Source organism: Ochotona curzoniae, unplaced genomic scaffold, assembly GCF_017591425.1.
Source record: "Ochotona curzoniae isolate NIBS_2020 unplaced genomic scaffold, NIBS_Ocur_1.0 contig_78, whole genome shotgun sequence".
NCBI classification, from domain to species: Eukaryota; Metazoa; Chordata; class Mammalia; order Lagomorpha; family Ochotonidae; genus Ochotona; species Ochotona curzoniae.
In genome coordinates, this window is record NW_024466559.1 from 4839621 (window position 1) to 4861625 (window position 22005).

Sequence of the window (22005 nt, forward strand, 5' to 3'; positions counted from 1 at the left end):
AGAGAAAGTAAAGTCTGGGAATTCACAGCCCTGATCTTAAGACTCACCTAAAGCTATATTAACTAAGACAGCGTGGCATGGACTGACAAGCAAAGCAACAGAATACAACAGTGTGTTCAGAAAGAAGATCCAGACATGTGCAGTCGACCAGTCTAGAGCCAGGGACATTTCCATGGAAAAGTTCAAAATCCCATTAGGAGGAAGATGTGTGGGTTGTGAAATGCAAACATGGTCACAGAAAAGATGGACTGCCTCTCCAGACAGAGCCATGTGGGTCTCCATTCAGACCAAGATTGTCTCTAGATGGAGGGAAAAAAAAAAAAAACCAGTCTCTGTGATTCGTGTTTGTGACACAGAGGACTTGCATCCAGAATATAGATAACCAAGTAGCACCATTTGGTTTAATTCCAGACAACGTGACAGAAGTCCTGTAGCTCATCCACGAGCTCTGGACAATGCAGGGGTGAGAGAGCCAGCAGGTATTGGATGAGTGGGACATTTCACCTTTGCCAGGTGAGGTGCTCTGGAGGCCACACAGCACTGAGTCTGCTTAGTACCCGTGATGTATACCAGGAAGTGATGAAGAGGGTGAATCTTCCATCACGTATAATTCAGCACAACTTTTAAATGGAGTCTGGAACCCAAGCCGAGCTAAAAGCAGAGGTAAGAAGGGCCAATGGGCCCATGAGAGGTTGTACACTGTTATTAACCACCAGGAAAATGAAAAGTGAGCAGCAATAGGATGGCTGAAAGGAGGAAAAACACTGATGCCAGTAGGGGCATGGGGCTACTGGACGGCTCTGCACTGCTGATGGGAGGCTCAGTGGATACGGTCTCCTTGCAATTAGGGCTGCTTCTTATGGAACTTCCATACACACATGGGTCCCAGCCACTCCACTTCCACCCTAGAGATGAAAAGCTACATTTTCTCAAATGATTGAATGAAGCTGTCTACAGTAGTCCCCTATCAGAAACAATCCAGGTAGGTCTAACAAGGGGGTAATGGACACCCAACTTTTGTTCTAGTCACATCATAAGCATGACTCTGCAATGCAACATGGGCAACTGCAATGGGTACCCACAGCAGCACGGCTCAGTTCTAACTGCACTGAGTTGTGTAAAAGATGCCTGGCCATCCCACACAATGGAGGCCACCGCTTTCTTACAGAAAGGGACCCGACAGAGCTTTCAGGGGACACTGGAAGTGTTGCATACCTACAGTTAGGCCACAGCTCTGCCAACAACCACACATATTATCTGTGTATCTTACCATAAATACTATAGACCTCATAGGAGAGAAACAGCATGCCTCTCCCTTTTTCTCTCTCCCTCTCATTTTTATTTTCAAATGAAAATGAATGAAGAGGGCCCGGCGCAGTGGCGCAAGTGGTTAAAGGTCCTCGCCTTGCACACCCGGGATCCCATATGGGCACCGGTTCTAATCCCGGCAGCCCCGCTTCCCTTCCAGCTCCCTGCCTGTGGCCTGGGAAAGCAGTCGAGGACAGCCCAAAGCTTTGGGACCCTGCACCCGCGTGGGAGACCCGGCAGAGGCTCCTGGCTTCGAATCGGCATAGCATTGGCTGTTGCGCTCACTTGGGGAGTGAATCATCGGATGGAAGATCTTCCTCTCTGTCTCTCCTCTCTGTATATCCGCCTTTCCAATGAAAAAATAATAAAAATAAATCTTTAAAAAAAAAAAGAAAATGAATGAAGAATTTTTTTAAAAAAGGAAAAGGACTGCATCTACTGATGGGCCTATGCTGGCATATTTTTTGAGATGTAGAACAGCAGTGACACAATCCTCAACACTTCAGATTTGGACCAGAAAGCATGACCATACGGCAGCAGAACACCTGTTTTGAGACAGAAAAGCGTTCAACCTGTGTTCCCCCATATGTATCGGTCAAGCTGGTTAAATAGCTGAAATGAGCTAAAATAGATTCCTGTCTGTGCAGACCCCTTTAGAACACTGTGAGGGAGTGTTAGCAAGGCAAAAGCCAGTGTGGGAAGGTAGCTAAAAACAAGAAATGCTTGTATGTTATTCTGTCACTAGACTCAAGTTCTTTGGTTTCCTTCAGAAACTTAAATTTAGAAAACAGCCTTAAAGAGATAAACCCTGAAAAACTTTCAAGATTCTTTTAAATGACTGTGAACCTCTCGAAGCAATAACAAAATAAAATCGTGGTTTTCTTTTTTGAAGATTTATTTTATTTTTATTGGAAAGTCAGATATACAGAGAGGAGCAGAGACAGAGAGGAAGATCCTCCGTCTGATGACTCATTCCCCATGTGGCCACAATGGCCAGTGCTGAGCCAACCCAAAGATCCAAAGCCAGGAGCCAGGAACTTCCTCCGGGTATCCCACACAGGTGCAGGGTCCCAAGTCCCTGGGCCGTCCTCGATTGCCCTCCCAGGCCACAAGCAGGGAACTGGATGGGAAGCAGGGCCGCTGGGACCAGAATTGGCACCCATATATGCAAGGCGAAGACTCCAGCTGCTAGAGCACCATGGTGGGCCCCATAAAACTGTGTTTTCTGTTTCTTGTGCTCTGTGCCACCCCCTGCCCACCTCCCCCCACCCACACATGACTTGTCCTAAGAGCATGTGACATCACAGCAGATGCTTGGCAGAGTTTGACGCATGCTGATTTACTTGCTGAAATCTGCTAAATGGGATTGTACTCTGAGCATCGTTTACCCTAGCAATCTGAACTCTTGAACGAAGACACGGATGAGATTGGCTTTATTACGGATGGCCTTGACTGTGAAAAAGAGTGGCCTGTAGTAGGACCTTCCTCCTCATCCAGGAGGCAGCTGGACACTCAGATGTGCTCGCTATCTGTCCAGGTTCCATCTGTGACCACGGAGGTGTAGGCTGAGGGCTGGTGGTCTCAGGATGAATCCCCCGGTGCTGACCTTGGCCTTAACCACCCACACAGCATCCTCCCTGTGTGTCCCCACCCCTCTGCCTCACGGCGGGCTGAGCTCTTGGGGCAGATGCACTCTGCTGGTACACTCTTACGCCCTTGTGGTGCAGCTCAAGAGCCTGCGACCACAGGGACTCCACAAGCAGAACACAAGGACGCGTCCGGAAGTGAGAGAGAGAGAAAGTCGGAAACGTGACAGGTACTCACGATGTAATTGAAGGACGTGTCAGTCAGCACCGCAAACTGACGGAACAGCGTGTGTCTCATGAACATCTCGTCCTTGAGCATGTGATAGCTGCAATCAGAGAGGCAGGGGCGTGAGAATGCAGCGTGGCCACGGCGCAAAGCAAACCAGTGTTCTGCGTGGGTGTGGTTAAGAACTGTAAGAGATAATACAAGTGTAGCAGAGACTGATGTGTTCAGACGTGGAGACCTAGAGCAGAGCATCTCTCTGCATCCAGACCAAAGATGAACTCCCAGTGAAACAGTTGAAAATATCCTAAAAATAGGATGCTGGACTCTCTGACACTGTCCATGCCTGCAATGTCAGGAAACACTCCAATAACAACATGATGAGCTTACGACTTTTATGAAGAACCACCCATTGTTAATACTAGAGGGGAAAATCAATTGTGGTGGGGAGCTTGAGGGGGAGGACGGGAAATCCCAGAGCCTATGGAACTGTATTATAAAACAATAATAACAGATAATTTTTTAAAATTTTTAAGCGGTTACTCCTATGATCATTTGGAGGACAATGGCGGGAGGGGACTACTGGGAGAGAAGGATGGGGGAGGGAGGGTCCCCTATACCTACAAAACTGTATCATGGAAAATATATTTTCTAAAGAGCCACATGAGGGACTGCCACTGTGTCATGAGTCCTGGCTGATCCACTTCTGATCCATCTCCCTGCTGATATGTTGGGGGAAAGCAACAGATGACACGAGTCACTGTACCCCTGTCACCCATGTGGTAGACCTGGATTTAGCTTCTGATTCCTGGCTTGTGCCTGGTCCCCGACATTACGGCCATTTAGGGAGTCAGCTAGCTCGCTTTCACTGTCTCTCTCTCCTCTTGTTTTTCTGAAGAGGCCCAGAAGCAATGGTGATGACCCCTCTGAGGGCCAGATGATGGCTTAGACACACCTCCCACTGGGAGGAAGCAGAACATCCTTCAGAAACGGCTGTCTGCATCTAAAGTCAGGAAGGTATCACATGGTGCCTCATGCTCTGCCAGGAAGTAAGGAATTCAAAGATGCTATCACAGGGCACAGAAGAAGCAGGTGCTGCTTGGCGCAGTGGCCAAAATGCTGCCTAGAACGTGTGCAGCCCAGGTCAGAGTTCCCAGGTTAGGGTCCCAGTTCTGCTTAAGACTCCAGCTTCCTCCTGGTGCATACTCAGGGAGGCAGCAGGTGTTGGCTCAAGAATTTGGGTCCCTCCAATGCACATGGGAGACCTGGAGGGAGTTCCCAGTTCCTGGCTTCAGCCTGGCCCAGCGTCCAACGGATGAAGTTAAAGGCATCTGGGGAATGAGCCAGTGGATGTGAGATCTCTCTTTCTCTCTTTGCCTCTAACCATGACACAGGCAAGAGACTCACAGGGTTTGCACAATGTAGTATGAACAGCAACAAAAAATTCTGCTAGTTGGAACTGTAAAGGACAGGGAGGGGAACACGAGTGAGAGAAAGAGACAGGCAGCAAAAGGCTGGACAGGAAGACTCCACTGCAAGCAGGAGCTGTCTTTCGGGGATGAGAAAGAACTAAGCCAAGCAGTTCTTCTGGCTCAGGGTAGCAGAGCCCATGTCACACACAGACTCATTCCTGGGGCTTGGCGCCTGATGGGATCTCAAGGTTGAAAAGCTGCCACAGCAGGTGATGCCTTCTTCCCCTCCTTTTCGCCCCCTTCCAGACAAAAGCAGCCGTAACACCCATGATCCCTCTGTGCCAATCTCACACCTGCATCCCTGCCCCCTTTCTGGGAGTCCTCCTGCAGCCTCATGCAGGTCCGTTCTAGGTGGTATAGCCGGGAGTGGGGGGGATGTGTTCTAAGCTAAGGACCCTCGGATGAGACTCTGGGCTTGGGCTGGGGCCGTGGCAGGACATCCTGGGATCTGGTGAAGGCACTTCGGATGGGAGACTGGCATGACTGCTCAAGGGTCAGGTTCCTGCCACTGACCTGGCCCAGCCCCAGCTGTTGTGACAATTTGGGGAATGAACCAGTAGTTGGAAGTCTCTCTCTCTCTCTCTTTAAAATAATTTTTAAAAGAAATCCTTATTAAATTTTTATTAAAAAGGGAGGAAACAGAATCAAGAAGACATAGAAAGCTTTCATAGTCTTTAAATCCTGAGAAGAAAAATAATCATTATTTAAGATATGCTTGTCACCAAGCAATGCAGCCCAGCTAACTTAAAAGTCAGTTTAGCAAACCATCTAGCAATGGATAATTCTTATCCTTCCTATTTCTCCAGGAGCAAAGAGGGATAACCTCACAGCTAACAGTGTTGAGGGAGCAGCACGACCTTGCTGCTGTCAGCAACAGAGAACAAGCATGAGAAAGAAAAAAAGAGTAACTCAACCTCATTCATAAGCATGGACAGAACATGCCGATTCCTGGAAGGATGGGGTGTGGCTTGCCATGTCTTATGCTATCACCAGAAATAATGTAATAACCTAGATAGCATGTGGATTCTTATCTTTTAAAATTATAAGAGAGGGGCCCGGCGCGATAGCCTAGTGGCTAAAGTCCTCACCTTGAACACACTGGGACCCCAAATGCGTGCGGGTTCTAATCCCGGCAGCCCCACTTCCCTTCCAGCTCCCCGCTTGTGGCCTGGGAAAGCAGTCGAGGATGGCCCAAAGCCTTGGGACCCTGCACCCGTGTGGGAGACCCGGAAGAAGTTCCTGGCTCCTGGCTTCGGATTGGCTCAGCTCCAGCCGTTGTGGCCACTTGGGGAGTAAACCACTGGATGGAAGATCTTTCTCTCTGTCTCTCCTCCTCTCTGCATATCCAGCTTTCCAATAAAAATAAATCTTTTAAAAAAATCTGACTTACAGGCCCAGTGCAGTAGCCTATCAGCTACAGTCCTCGCCTTGCACATGCTGGGATCCCATATGGGCGCCAGTTCTAACCACAGCAGCCCTGCTTCCCATCCAGCTCCCTGCTTGTGGCCTGGGAAAGCAGCTGAGGACAACCCGAAGCCGTGGGTCCCTGCACCTGCATGGGAGACCTGGAGGAAGCTCCTGGCTCCTGGCTTTGGATCAGCTCAGCTCTGGTCATTGTGATCACTTGGGGAATGACTCAGCGGACAGAAGATCTTCCTCTCCGTCTCTCCTCTCTGTATATCTGACTTTCCAATAAAAATAAATAGTTTTTTAAAATCTGGCTTAAAAACAAAAGCAAGCAAACAAACAAACAACCCCCCCAACACTGTATTTCTTTGGGCCGCTCACACACCACCGCCGCATCTTGTCAGAACAGCAGTGGGGTCAGCGGTGTGGCACGGCAGGCGGGCTGCTGTGACCAAGCATCCCTAATCAGAGCACCAGCATGAACACCGATTGCTCTCATGCTCTCCAGCTCCCTGTTAATGCAGCAGGCCAAGCAGCAGTCGAGGACGGCCCAAAGCCTTTGGGACCCTGCACCCGTGTGGGAGACCTGGAAAAAGTTCCTGGCTTTGGATCGGCATAGTATCGGCTGTTGCGCTCACTTGGGGAGTGAATCCTCGGATGGAAGATCTTCCTCTCTGTCTCTCCTCCTCTCTGTATATCTGACTTTCCAATAAATAAATAAATCTTTTTTAAAAATAAAATAAAAAAGCATGAATAGCAACAGTGTATTTACAATGCAGTATTGTTTGCACTGGAAAAGCATTCAAAATAACTTACTTGGATAAAATTTAACTCACAGAAATGGATCGTGTTGCTATTAAAGTGTACATGGAATATCCGTATGGGGAAAGCTGTCTTGTACGGGCAGCCAAGTGTTACACATTTCTCTTCAAAGTAGCTGAGGGACTTTCAAGTTGATTCACATGTGGCAAAAAGTGCAGCCCCTCCCGCCCCACACTTCCCTGAGGGACCATCAGTCCTGTCTTTACAGAGGGAACGGGATCAAAGAAGCAACGGTACCTGTTCCTGAGGATGAAGAACTTCTTCTCCCAGTTTTTGTTGATCTGCTCTGCCTCCTTCTTGTATCTGTAATAGACTGACAGGTGATTTCATGCCAACCCCGCTGCCCACATGGTGCCCCGCGTCCCTGCACCCTCACCTTTCTAACTTCTTGGTCTCTGACTCCAGCGTCGCCTGCAGGGTCTCTATCTGCATATACAGCATTTTTCTCTCGTCATCCTTCCCAATAACAAGGAAAATATTGCAAACTCAATTTTGTGAACAACACCCTCACCTCCCATCCTTCACTTTGTCCCTGAGACCCCAAAGTTTCTAGCTGAGGACTAGCACCTGCCCTCTTCCTGCCATTAATCTGGGACTTGGGGAGAATGGTTGAATTCCCTGTATCCGTGAATTCCTAGAACTGGGATGAACTGGAGATAGCCCTGCTCGCTGTCCTGGTAAGGATGAGGTCAAGGATGGCAGGCAGCTTTAGCCCAATTGGGGAGCAGGCCAACTTTACCCTTGCCAGCCTTTAATGTGGCTCCAGTTCTTTCTCTCTCTCATTAAGTCAATAGGTAGGAACCCCTCTGGCTCTATTTTCAATTTCTATCAATACAGGTGTCAAGAAAGGACCTGACCAAAACAATCACCTGGAGCCTGAGGTCCTTCCCCAGGGCCGCTTACAGGACAATGCTTTTTGCAAAAGGGATGGGGCTCTAACAGTGGAGATGAGGGCCTGTCAAGCATGAGAGAGACTTCTTTGGGATTGGGTGGGATGGGCAATGGGATAATAACAAAGAAGCAATTGGGTTCTGTTTCGGCCCAAGCTGGCCTCAGTGTAGCTTTCAAAGTCAGTGTTGCTTTCTAAGAGTAGCTAACATCAATATAAACACTATCTAGGTAGATAATTATGGCCAAACTAGTCAGGATTTATACCTTTGTCCACGACAGTTTCACCTTCCTTTCTTCTTGTGAAACAGGTGTTATACTTCTAGACTGGTAAGACAATTAATCAAGATCAATATAACATTTCGAATGAATGCACAAAGATGTGACTTTATCACAGCTTGTAGAAAAGAAACTGAAACTTAAAACGTGAAGACCCTCGGGTCTAGTACACAAGACAGTGTTTGTACACTGCATTCTGATTGGACATGGCAGTCCATTGAAAATGATTTTGTTTCCTGTTCATTATTTTATTTTAAAAAGAAGAGAATGAAACAGACACACAGAGAGATCATGCAATTTCTGGTTCACTCCCCAGATGTCCTCAGCAGCTGGGGCTGCGGCCAGGCTGAACGGAAGCCTAGGACTTCATCCAGGCCTCCCACACAGGTGGCTGGGACCCAAGTCCTTGAGCCTCCCAGGGTGCAAGCAAGCAGGATACTAGAATCAGGGACCAGGATATGAACCCACGCACTTCCTGATAGCGGATGAAGCCGTCCCACCTGAATCTGCCCTGGCATAGGTTTTGGAAATACCTTATACCATACCTGAACATAAAACTCTCACATGATAGAAGCGAACTTTCTTTTCACCCCCTGCCCCAACACACACACCTAGTTTTTCTCTGGCTGTCATGATACATAAATAACAGCTAATAAAACATGGACTTTCGTGCAAAAGATGAACTTAGAGCCTGTACATTACCCTCTAGTACCACTGTCTCCTGCATAGACTCAAGGCTTTATTTGGGGCTGGTTAGCTCTTATGTTGGTTGCCTGTATTACAACTTTAAGATCTAGAAGCCCTTGCCTTGGTTTAGTAGCTCCCACGTAAGGACATTCACTCTTTTTTTTTCTTCAACACACTTCACTCTCTCCATCTCTCTGCTCCTACAAGAGACCTTCATTTGTTTCATCAATGAATTGGATACAGAGTCCCTCCCAAGCTGTAGTCACTAATTTCCACGCTGGATCTGAAGACAGAATTCTGACAGTTCCATACCAGCTATATGTCCAATCATTCTAGAACAAGTGCTTAGCCCCCTCCCTGTTCCTCTTCGGATGGCTCTTGAGTTCCCATTCTTTCTTAAGTCCCTATCTCCCTATTATCCTGAATCAGGTCCTTCCATGTTTGGTTAGAATTTCCAGGGTTTTCACCAGGCTATTGCAAATGATAAGCCTCTTTGAAAAAAAAAAAAATCATGTATTTATCTGAAAGTCAGAGTTACAGAGATGGAGGGAGAAACAGAAAAAGAGAGGGATCTTTTATCTGCTGATTCATTCCCGAGATGGCCGCCACAGCAAGGACTGAGCTAGGCCAAAGCCAGAGGCTAGGAAATTCATCCAGGTTTCCCACACGGCGGCAGAAGCCTAAGAGCTTGGGCCACCTTCTACAGTTTTCCCAGATGCACCAGCAGGGAGCTAGGTCAGAAGTGGAGCAGCCTGGACTTGAATTGACATCCGTATGCCAGCATCACAGGCAGCAGCTTAACCCTCATGCCACAACGCCAACTCCACATGGCAAACTTTTTGAGTTTTTAGTCTTTGTTACACAACTGAGACCTTAATTGGGCGTCAGACAGGGTTTGGACTTTTTTTTTTTTTCCAATTCTGCTTTTGTTTTCTGGCATCAGCTGATGTTACCTGTAAGAGAATTGGAGGAAGACACGAACTAGGGGGACACTTTTCTTTCTCAATGTATCACCTCCATGTTTCTCGTGTGTAGTCTTCAGAAAGGCATCCCACCTCTCGACAGCATCCTCCACATGTTAACTCTGCTTGTTTCTCTTTTAAAAAATGCTACTCTCAGAAAGTTTCTACTTTATCTTCCTAATGATGAAATGGCCCTTCAGCTGTGCCAACTTTGACTCAGCCTGCTCTTTGCCTTTGATCGATTGATTTATTTGAAATCTTGCTACTTATAAGTTGCCCGGCATTGTTCTTCTTGCTCAAAACAATCCTCTTTTGTATCTGGCTGTCCTGATCAAGACAAAATATTATTCTCTTGAATGTCTCCCCAGATATTCTTCCTATTAAAGGATTTTCTGGTTCTCACCTGTATTCCCCGAGATAATTGTTTTCTGCAGAACTGGGTGCTTTGTTGGTCTCAGTACATGTTCTTTCACTCCCTAAATATTTGCTAAATGTCTGCTATGTGCCAGGAATGGGTGTGAGTCCTGGAGATAAAACAAACAAACAAAAAAGGCAATACAGCATTGAGACTGAGGGAAGATAATTGAAAGACATTATAGGTGAGATGAGGCAAGGAGACTTAGTGGAAACATAGCACCTACAATTTCTCATTTGAGCTACTGGAGAGAGAATGATACCACTTGTAAAGGCAAAAATAAGATGTAAGAATTGGGGTGATTTAATTGGTTTGACTTTTTTTTTTAATGAGAAAGAGCTTGATCAATTCACTTGCCATTCCTTCGTGCACTGTCAACACAAAAGGATTCAGACAAAGTTAATTCAGGGTGGGAGAGGACCAGGAGATGGAAGTCCACAGAGTTTTGGTGCTTCTTGTGATGTGTTCCAAATTCTGGTGAGAATGTCTACATTTCCTGCCGAGAAGTTCAGAGTTACACGGTATAGTCACACTGGCCCCAGCAGGTGCACCTCAGGTCAATCAAGTGCAGATAACTCCCAGGTTGCAGATGAATTTCCTTTGAACATTGTTGGTTGCCAGCATCCTGAGAAGAGGTCACTGGCCAGTCTGAAGAAGGACATGTGGAGGATTGCTCGGCTTTGCTGCAGAAAGCTAAACAGGACCTGTGTGCACCCCACCAGAGTGCAATGCACCCAATGTATGAGACTGACAACTCTTTCCAGTCACCCTCAGCAGGAGTTTCTCTTAAATACTTTGCAGACTTCTTTGTTTACTTGTTTGTTTTTTGGCAGTGGAGAGGGGCACGTGCTGAGCACCTGTGTCGTGTTTGAATGAAAACTACAATGGGATACTGATACCAGGACCTGGAATTTGGGTACGGGGCTGATCCTGGGCATAGAATGTGGAAGCCATTAGGATAGGAGTGGGAGCTGAAAGAGCAGCTTGGGCTACTCAGGAAATCTGCTGATGAAGAAGTGGCAGGCCAGGGATGGAAGCTGGTCTTGTACTTCTGGTGTGCCTCTGGCTGAGAGGTGTACCTTGAACCTGGACCCAGAGCCGCTGCTCCTGCAGAGCACTTATATGGTCCTAGAATCACCCAAACGAATGTCCCCCCACTTCCCAGGAGAAGCTGTGTCCTACCACCACAGGCACAGTGACTCACGTCCTCAAGGCCCTTGGGACAGAAATTCTGCCAACAAAGGAAAAAAGAAAAGCCAAAGGCATAAACATTTTAACCAAACTAACTTAGGCAACAATGACAACACAACCTGCTACTATTAGCCTTCCTTGGCCTCAAAAAGGAAAAAAGTTGGGGGTCATGAAAATGCTACCAGGGGGATGCTTTCGGGGGGACTCCTTCTACCTATCTGCTCTCCAACAAAGGAAGGACATGACACGGCACCCCTGAGCTGCCTCACAGCCCATGGAGCATGGGGTACAGAGTGAGGCCACAGCCCCTTGACCAGCAGTAAACCACGGCAACCACACTTTGTCAGTACAAAATGGGAAGACAATGACCTGAAATTTTTTTTTAAAGTAACTAGTATTAATTCTGAGAAAATTAGGAAAGTACATGAGTAAAATAAAATATTTCCACATAGAAAGACATTTATCTTTATTTCTCTATACTCAAAGTTGCATTGGGGCACTAGAAGTTTCTAAAATAATTTTGTTTACATCCATGTACCTTCAAAATTGGTGTTCGCTCTGAGGGTTCCCTGTGCCTGATTTCCCTTTAATGATCAACTATGGAATAATAATAATAAACATAATAAACCATGGTGCTGGCTCAAACCTATCTTCTGTAGAGCAAATAGTTCCCTAATCACTCCAGAACACAATGCGAACACAGTGATGGAGATAGGACCGCTTTTGATTAAAAAGAAGCAAGCACCACATCTACGCCTGGAGTGTTTGCTCTCTGGCCTAAGCTGAACGGTCAACCTGGCTACCACCATGTCCCTCGGTCCTGGCTCTGACCACACTCCGCTGTCCTTCTGTTTTGTCAGCTGCTGATGTCCTGCTCTCCCTGGTATATACACGCATGCTGGGTTTTAGGCGGTCACCTCATTGACAGGTGCCCAACACTGTTGACTGCTGAATGATAAGAGCTGAAAATGAATGGTCGTAAGAATAGGAAGGTACTTTAACCTCCTCAGCAGTGAAATGTAAATTTAAATATGATAGAGATGACAACAGACTGATTGTGAATCAACGGCTATACACACTTTGTCTCTCTCTTTCTCTCTCTCTCTCATGGGTAGCTACAGCTATAATTTCTTTAAGTTAAAGAAAAAAGGGCCTGTTGCAGTGGCTCAATTGGCTGATTCTCCCCTTGCAAGTGCTAGGATCCCATACGTGCACCAGTTCATGTCCCAGATAATTTATTTGCCATCCAGCTCCCTGCTTGTGGCCTGGGAAAAGTGGTAGAGGATGATCCAAAGCCTTGGGACCCCGCACCTGCATGAGGGACCCAGAAAAACTTCCTGGCTCCTGGCCTCAGGTCAGCTCAACTCTGGCCATTGCAGCCACCTGGGGCGTGAACCAGCCGATGGAAGATTTTTCTTTCTTTCCTTCTCTCCATAAAGCTGCCTTTCCAATAAAAATAAATAAATAAAGAAGAGTCATTCTCAATAGCTATTAAGGTGGCTAAATTTGAAATCATTATATATATTATTATTGGGGTGGGCTCTGGACACTGTTGTTCGATTGATCTGATATATCCCAAACACAGTTTCATACAAAAAGAGCATGCCACTTCAAGTTGTGGATAAAATTTACTCCCATCTCTACCATTCTCTGTGTAACTTAAGAAGAGAGACAGACCAAGGCCCAAGGAGACAAAGCAATCGACAGAACCAGACTCAGAGTTGACACCAATGTTGGGACTATAAGAAGGGGACTTGAAGATAATTATATACACATCAGCTATAGGCAACTGCCTAGGTTGCATTGTACCTAGGCAAGTGTTACACAGCTGGGAGAAAAGCAGCCAATGGCTGGCAGGCATCCTGCGCCTGGTTAATGCTAAATTTGTGTTAACTGTATCAGTGTGCCAACATAGTTGCCTACTCTATTTTTTTAAAGATCTGTGGGGGGTACAAGCTGACACACCAGACGGGTGTGGGGATCTGCAGGTAAATGTGCATGGGCCCTGGGTGGGCAGGCAGGACCCCAGGCTGGCAGGGCACACCACCAGAAGATCAGACTTGGGGATCCACATGATCAGGGGATCCACATGCTCATGGGCATGGCGGGGTGGAGGGGCTGGGGGACACAGCTGGTGGAGTTATTGAGGGTCACATCAACTAGGCTGCAGTTCGTGCTGCTGTGCATGAGGGCCAAGTGAGTGGTGAGCAGAGTTAGGCTGGACTGCAGGATCCATTGGTTTGCATACGGGATGTGGCTGGGGACAGAACCAACCAGGTGACTGCACTCACCAGTGTGAGTAGGCTGATGTGGGTGACAGAGTTGCCAATCCCCACACTGGCTGGCACACACAGAAATCAGCTTGGGATCACCTCTGGTGAGATTTTCTTGGGCAGGGGGACCCCCTCACTGGACCACTGAACTCAAAACTCCAAACATGGGGAAAAACACGGGATCTGTGGTCTGACCCTGGAGTGTATGTGTCAGAACTGGGTCTTCTCAGTTGCTGAAGCCTGTGTGGTGGACGGCATGCCCAGACACTCATCAGAGATGTGACGATTAGTTCACTTGCGCCTGCAGAGGATGTCTAGTCCCACGAAGGGTAGAACAAATTGGACAGCTCTCTTAGCCATCTTTGTCAGCACGTATCTGGGTGAATTGAGACTCTAACGTGGACTGACAGCAAATAGGATTTCCTCAGCCTTGGAGCAATGGAACACAACAGCGTCTCAGAACTACTGGAACCAGTTAAACAGTGCCATCTGAACGTGCTCCACATCAGGGACCCTGGAGTGACATTGGGTAGCTGTCCCCACACCCAGAGACTGATGTGGCCCTCTTCCCTTCTGTGTCCACTTTCCCCAGATACAGAAAAGATTGGAGTCAGTTGTCTCATCCATTCTCCCCCATTCCTCGCCGCTCCCCATCCTAACTGGTGGTCCACAGGGGCATGCATCCCTCTCAACTATGTAAACATCATCAAAAATAAAAAAGAACATAATTACACCCAGAATGGTAAAGCATGAGGAGTAAAGGCAAACATTAATGATAAGCAACAGATGGGCAATTCCATCATCAGAGAGGTGGAAAACATTTTAAAAAGGAACAATACTGAAATGCTAGAAATAAAGACCTCAATACAGATGAAACATCCTTTGGATGGGTTCACCAGTAGACTCAATATCCGGTAATTTGACAGTAGCTCAAAAGAACATTCCCCAATCTGAAGCAGAGGCGGGCTATGGAGGTTGGAGTACAGTATCAGTAAGCTCAATGTAGACACGTGACATTACAGCCAGGCTGAATGTACTGATGGCATTACCACCAGATGTGCAGCAGTCCATACTGTCCAGATGTGTGTAAGCAAAATTGGATGTCCACACAGCATCACCCAACAGTGCTTTTCTAAGAGCACTGTCCATCAAAGGCAGCGATGGAACTGAGTAAGACAGTCGTGAGGCAATGAGAGATGTCGTACCACAGGCTCCATGGGAAGGGTGAGACAGAGAAGAGGGGTAAGCCAGACACATGACAGCCTCAGTCACAAGGAGAAACAGCTCAAATCATTCCCGAATGAAGTGCCAACAGTGGGCCATGAGATCCTGGAGCTACAGATTTAAGCTAGCGAAAGAAAATAAAAACTGGAAAACAGGGTTCTATTTTTTAGGGGGAAAAAAAAACTATGAAGGCAAACTGTACCTACAACATCAGGATACACTTAAATAGCAGAATGACGGATTTATGACTGCTTATGAAGGACTATACTGCTGCAATAATATAGGGGAAATCAGTGGAGCGGGAGAGAGAGTTTGGGGAACTTAAGGGGAATCCCAGAGCCTATGGAATTGTATCACAAAATAATTTTTTTAAAAAATGAAGTCAATGGGCCCGGCGCGGTGGCGCAAGTGGTTAAGGTCCTCGCCTTGCACGCCCGGGATCCCATATGGGCACCGGTTCTATCCCGGCAGCCCCGCTTCCCTTCCAGCTCCCTGCCTGTGGCCCGGGAAAGCAGTCGAGGATGGCCCAAAGCCTTGGGACCCTGCACCCGCGTGGGAGACCCAGAAGAGGCTCCTGGCTTCGGATCGGCATAGCATCGGCCGTTGCGCTCACTTGGGGAGTGAATCATCGGATGGAAGATCTTCCTCTCTGTCTCTCCTCTCTGTATATCTGCCTTTCCAATGAAAAAAATAATAATAAAAATAAATCTTTAAAAAATAATAAAAAATGAAGTCAAAATAAAGAATTTTTTTATTCGTCATGGAGTGTGACACTTGAGGGAACCTTGGGTCTACACCAAGGACGGACAGCTCCAGTTAAGGCATAAGTGAAACATGCTGATGGTTCAATCCTGCTCAAATTACATTAATTTTTGTTAAGAAAAAACATGTTAAGCTTCAACTCTTGAAGGATGTGACGTGTCTCCAAACCCCCACAGCACAGACCCCTGATGGAGAGCTACACTGGAGATAATTGAGGACGTTTACAGCAACAGCAACAGGCAGACAGCAGTTGGACCAGGATTTTCTGGAAAGCTGAAGATGAAGCTTTCTGCTTGGAGACCTCACTGTGGCTTTCTGTCAACCTCTTGTTGACCAGTTGCTTGCGTGCTTCTGATTGAAACCTTTTCTTAATGTTCTCTTAATACTTTGTTCTCCTAGCTTTTACAATGATTGTACAAAAACCTAAATCTCTGTATTCAAATGTTTACATTAATATTTTAAAAAAGACTTTAAAAATATGCTTGTTGGGATTGGCATGGTGGTATATCGGGTTGAGCTGCTGCCAATGATGCCAGCATGCCATGTGAGCATCAGCTCAAATCTCAGCTGCTCCACCTCTGATCCGTCTCCCCGCTAATGTGCTTAGTAAAACAGAAGACAGCCCGAATCCTTGGGCCCCTGCCACTCACACACATGGGAGACCTGGATGGAGTTCCTGGCTTCTGGCTTCCATTGGACCAGCCCTGGACACTGTGGCCACTTCAGGGGTGATGGTGGTGGTGAACCAACAGATGGAAAATCCGTCTCTTTCTCCCTAACTTTGCCTTTCGGATAACTAGATAAATCATTAAAATGACGGTATTTTTTCCTTCTTGCAAACCAGACAGAAACGTGTGCGGGTTCCCCCGGAAGTCTACTTGTATTTGCTGTCAGGGAGATAAAACACCAGCCCCCAGTGTTGGACTCTGACTTGTTGACGCTACACACATCCGTTTGGGTGGAGAGCATCCAAAGAAATGTTTGCTCCAGTCTCTGGCCTACACTAGACTCTGTCATTCTTGATGCCCTTGGTGGCAGAGAACTCCTTTGACCATTTTAGATACAGATAGTGCAAGTTTGGGAATAAGAGAAAAAAAGTTACATACAATGAGCAATGAAGTATCAGAGAGTTCAGTCAGTTGCATGGCTGAAATACGCACATTTCACAGTTGAATCTCTTTGACAGCATTTCCAAAAGTTTACAGGAAACAAAACTTAAAAAAAAAGTCTCTGGGTGCAAAAGCAACCGAAATCCATGCATAAGAAGTCTCCTATAAGTTTATGAAAACAACTATTATGGGGAAAAAAAACTGCACGGATTTCAAATTTTTTTGACACCAAAATTAATTTATCATTTTTAGAAAGCTGCCCATTTACTATTATTTTTAAAAGCTATTTTTAAATTTTTTTTATTTTAAGATTTATTTATTTTTAGTGGAAAGGCAGATATACAGAGAGAAGGAGAGACAGGAAGATCTCTTTCTGCCAGGATTAGAACTGGCACCCATATGGGATCCAGGCGCATTCGAGATGAGGACTTGAACCACTACGCTATTGCACCAGGCCCATTTTACTATAATTTTTTGAGCGACAGAGAGAGAATCTTTCATCTGTTATATCACTCTCCAAATGCCCGCAATAGCCAGGAACTGGGCTTGGCAGGGGCCTGAACCCTTACCGAGAGGTCCAACATGGGCAGCAGGGACAGAAGTATTTGAGCGGTAAGCAGAAACAGCAAGCTGGAAAGAGCAGCAGTGAGGATTCAACTCAGGCCTCTGAGTCCAGGCAGTGTGTTAGAACCTGCACCATACCATCTGCCCCAGGCTGATCTAGAATTTCTAAAACAAAGTCCTACACATCTTTTATTTAAAAGTCAGACACAGAGACAGACAGAGGACCCGGCGCTGTGGCCTAGCAGTTAAAGTCCTCACCTTGAACAAGCCAGTTCTAATCCCGGCACCCCCGCTTCCCATCCAGCTCCCTGCTAGTGGCCCGGGAAAGCAGTCGAGGACAGCCCAAAGCCTTGGGACCCTGCACCTGCGTGGGAAAGCTGGAAGAGGATGTGGGCTCCTGGCTTTGGATCGGCGTAACACCGGCCATTGCGGTCACTTGGGGAGTGAATCATCGGACAGAAGATATTTCTCTCTGTCTCTCCTCCTCTCTGTATATATCTGACTTTGCAATAAAAATAAATAAATCTTTAAAAAAACAAGAGAGCGAGAGAGATCTTCTGTCTACTGTAGCACTCACCAAATGTGTGCAATGGCCTGGGCTGGACCAGGCTGAACCCAGGAGCCAGCAGGTCTCCCACAGAGCAGAAACCTGAGCACTTGGGCCTGCCACCTCCCCAGGTGCTCATCCTCAGTAAGCTGAGCAGCTGGTCCCTAAACCAGGCCCTGTGACACGTGGTTGTGGGCACTCCGATGTGGCGCTGACAGCTGCAAAGCCAAAGGCTTGTATTTGCCCCCTGAATTTCTCCATGAATTTTTCTGAATAAAGGAATGACGCCCACATTGAGATGGGCAGAAGAGAGCCTTGAGCTCTCTCTAAGGCCTGCAGCCACAAGGAACAGCAGCAGGTACTGGGCTCGGCCCTCTGGGGGTGGGAGGGGGCGACTGAGTAGAGTCTGCGCAGGGTCTGAGCCAGAAGGCCTGGCGGTTCTCTATGGGTGGGAACTGCAGAGGGAGGCAAGGAGGCTGAAGGGGAAGGGAAGAGGAGGAGAGAAGAGGGAGAGACAACACCCAGTCAACAGAATCACATGGTGGCGAGGGAAAGATGGTTGCCCAGTGGGTTCCTCGGGGCCATGGAGGACACTTCTGTCACCGCCAAGTCACCCCCATGCGTGGACAGAGCCAAGCACCTGTTCCTGTGCCTGACGACCAACTTCCGGGGTCTCCCATCCCTAACTGCCACAGCAAATCGTAGTCATCCATGCGCATTCCACTGACACACTAGGAATTCCACGGACAAAATGTTACAACCGTGTCCCAACAGAACATGCAAGAAAATAAACAGCATAGATGCCCCACCCCAACTCTGGTGAATTTTAGCATTTTTTCTTTTGTGCCACAGGAAAAAAAATTTAATATTATTCTGATTAAAAAATTCTCAGTTACAAATATACTGAAAGTATGAAGTTATCATTTTTTAAAAGTTATTATCGGGCCCGGCGCGGTGGCGCAAGTGGTTAAGGTCCTCGCCTAGCACGCCCGGGATCCCATATGGGCACCGGTTCTAATCCCGGCAGCCCCGCTTCCCTTCCAGCTCCCTGCCTGTGGCCCGGGAAAGCAGTCGAGGACGGCCCAAGGCTTTGGGACCCTGCACCCGCGTGGGAGACCCGGAAGAGGCTCCTGGCTTCGGATCGGCATAGTATCGGCCCGTTGCGCTCACTTGGGGAGTGAATCATCGGATGGAAGATCTTCCTCTCTGTCTCTCCTCTCTGTATATCTGCCTTTCCAATGAGAAAATAATAAAAATAAATCTTTAAAAAAAAAAAAAAGTTATTATCATACAAGCTGGAAACAAAATAATGTGGAAGGCAAAAACCCCCTTTGCACCTAACATTATTAATCCTATGATTATTATTTTGATGATCTTTGCATAGTTGAGTAGGGCTCAAAGGCTCAAAGGCTGGAGGAAAGTGGGTAATATCATTATTTCCATATTCTCTTTTTCCTTTCTGTACCTGAGGGAAAAGAGGAGATAAAGGGAGAAGCCACACCCAGCCTCCCACCCATCCCAGGTCCCCGATGTGGGACATACTCCAAGGGCACTGCTCAAGTGGTTTAGATAGTTCAACCGTTCTGAATTGCTGCCAATCTTGCCATTCCAACCATGTTGAAATCTCTCCAGAATCCACTGGTTGACACAGTCCACCTTAGAGTCCCTGTCTGTCCAGATTTTCACTGCCAACACGTGCTGGGATGGTTGATCAATTTGTTCTGTCCTCTGTCCTCTGCTGTGGTGCTGGGTGTCCTCTACAGGCTCCAGTGTACTGCCACATCCTCCATGTGCACCTGGATATGCTGTCCACTGCTCCATCTAAGCTACTAAGGAGGCTTTGACATATGCACTCCATGGTCAGATCATGGAACCTTGGCTTCTCTACATGGTTGGGGTTCTGAGTCCAGCACTTTGGGGGATCACCACAAAGCTTCATCTGAGGCCATCTCAGACCTGATTCTTGTGTGCTTGCCGGTACAGGGTCTGGCACAGTCTGTCACCCCAATCAGTTTATGTACATTCTGGTGGTTTCAATTGTCGGGTCAGTTCTGTTTCCAGCCCTGTCTTCCAAACCAATGGGTATTGCAGTCCAGCCCATTCCTGCCCAGCACACACACTCAGCCCTCATGCAAACCAGTAGGAGCTGCAGCCTAGTCGGAGCGACCCACAATAACCTCCATCAGGCCCACCCCTACACTGGTTCCCGTGCATGCCAGTATGTACAGCATACTCGTTCAGTCTGTCCCATATCCCATTCAGCTCTCATACATGTCAATGGGCATTGAAGCTTAGTTCAACCCAACTAGCCCCACTATCCAGCCCACACATGTGTCAGTGGGTGCCACTCTGTCTAACCATGCCTGCCTCACTCCTGGTTCTCATGTTCACCAGTGGGAGCAGCAACCCAAGAGGGAGTTGCCCACTGTTTCCCTATTGGTCCCACTCCCACTCCTGGATCCTGCACTTTCCAGGTGGTTCTGTAGTTTGACTTGACAGAATTAGGCCCCAGTGCCAGCATTTGCCAGCTGATGCTGAGGCAAATCCCAATTAACCCATGCCCACTCTGACTTATGCTTGCACCAGCAGGAAGAGTCAACCCAACCCGGCTTTTCCCTGATCCAGCTCACATGAGGCTAACAATTTGGTCTGCCTCCATCCCAACTCACGCTCTCCAGTGGGAGTGGTGGTCCAGCAGGGGCGCCCCATGCAGCACCCCTACTGGCTTTGCTCCCTCACCCACCCTTCCCACCTGTACTGGTTGGGTGCTGCAGCCTGGTTTGTCATGACCCACCTCACCTCGGTATTTGCCAGTGAGTGCTGTAGCCTGGCCTGGCCCACACCCAATTCTAGCTCATGCTGGTGGGGGCTATAGCCTAGCCCAGCCCAGCTGGCACCCAGTCCCAGTCCTAATACATACTGGCATGTGCTGTGACCCAACCCGATCCAACCCATATCCATTCTGGCACTCAGATTTACCAGTGGGTGATGTGAACTGGCCTAGCCTGGTCTGCCCCTGACCTGTGCCAACTGTACGCCAGTGGGTACTGTTCCCTGGCCTGGCAGCTGAATTTTAAATATGACTTTGATTTTTTTTTTCTCAGTTTCTGTCTCTGAAGGCAGGCCCTAAGGATTAATTCATTTGCATGGTAATTGCCGTTTTGGATTTTAAAATCTAGCAAGTGGTTTGTGGGCAATTTCAAATGATCTCTACATTTTAAAGCTACTTGGTGTTACAAAGTAACCAATGTGTTACTGACGGCTCTGAATGAATATCCCCATGGGCCACATCTATCCAACCCAGGGCTGACAGAGCAAGACTGGCACTGGGCTGCCTGTCTACAGAGCTGCTGTGACCCCATGCGTGTCATCAGCCCAGGCTAGGGCAGCCACAAGGGGGGACAAAGCTCATACCATCTCCTGCTCTGATCCAATTCATTGCCCGTGTCATGACAATGGAACCACACACACGGCTTTGTGGGTGGGCATTTTTTCAAGCTCCTGGAGAATGGAATGAAAAGTTCATTTGGAGGCCCAACAGTTTTAAAATCTATGCATATATGAGTGTTTAGAAAAGTTTGTGGAAAATCCCTATTAGAATAACAACAACAAAAGAAAACCACAACCCAAGGATTTCCAATTTTTTTTTTTGCACCAAAACTAATTTCTCCATTCCATTTCCCCTTCATTCAGTTAGTCTATAACTATTCATATCTAAGCTTGCAAGAACCATTTTTTTAAAAAGGATGAGCTGATAGCATGACTATGGCCTCATCAAAAAAAAAAAAAAAGACTACAAAGTTATTTTACCTAACGATTCTCAGATGTTAAAAAGAAAGAAAAGAAAATGAGCACGCAGTTCACGCAAGGCTTTTCTCTGCACCCATTGTTCTGCGTGGCCAGGACTGTCTTGGCCCCATGCCCCACTTCCCACACTGAAAGCCCCGATGCTGTCTGTGGCTCCCAGCACCCACCATATGTTCCTTCAGCATGCACCACGTTACCCCATGGAAGCCGGCACAGTCTCCCAGGTCAGCATCTACTGGGTGCAAACTTAATGAACTAATTACTCAGGGCGGCACAGGGTGTGGGGGAGGGAGAGAAGGCGGCAGGGGGGCGGGGGGTGGAGGAAACCCTGGAATCTGATTTAACCTTGATCTGGGTAACCGTGGTGTTTAAAATGTTTGCCGGATATCGGAAAATAAACTTTACACAACAGGGCTGTGCCAACAGACATTTTTATGTTGTGAAATCTTTCAGGAATAGAAATCCAACGGCAGCGGGTC

The 22005-nt window shown here is 47.4% G+C and overlaps 1 protein-coding gene across 1 annotated transcript in view; it reads right to left on the reverse strand.

Annotated features, from left to right (window-relative positions):
- The window catches only part of CUNH10orf67 (chromosome unknown C10orf67 homolog), a 109131-nt gene that overhangs the window by 31679 nt on the left and 55447 nt on the right, over positions 1-22005 (reverse strand). Inside the window, exons 11-13 of the mRNA XM_040992619.1 lie at positions 7195-7274; positions 7056-7121; positions 3133-3220 (exon numbers count right to left, since the gene is read on the reverse strand). Coding sequence (XP_040848553.1) covers positions 3133-3220; positions 7056-7121; positions 7195-7274 — 234 coding nt within the window. The remainder of the gene's footprint in view (positions 1-3132; positions 3221-7055; positions 7122-7194; positions 7275-22005) is intronic.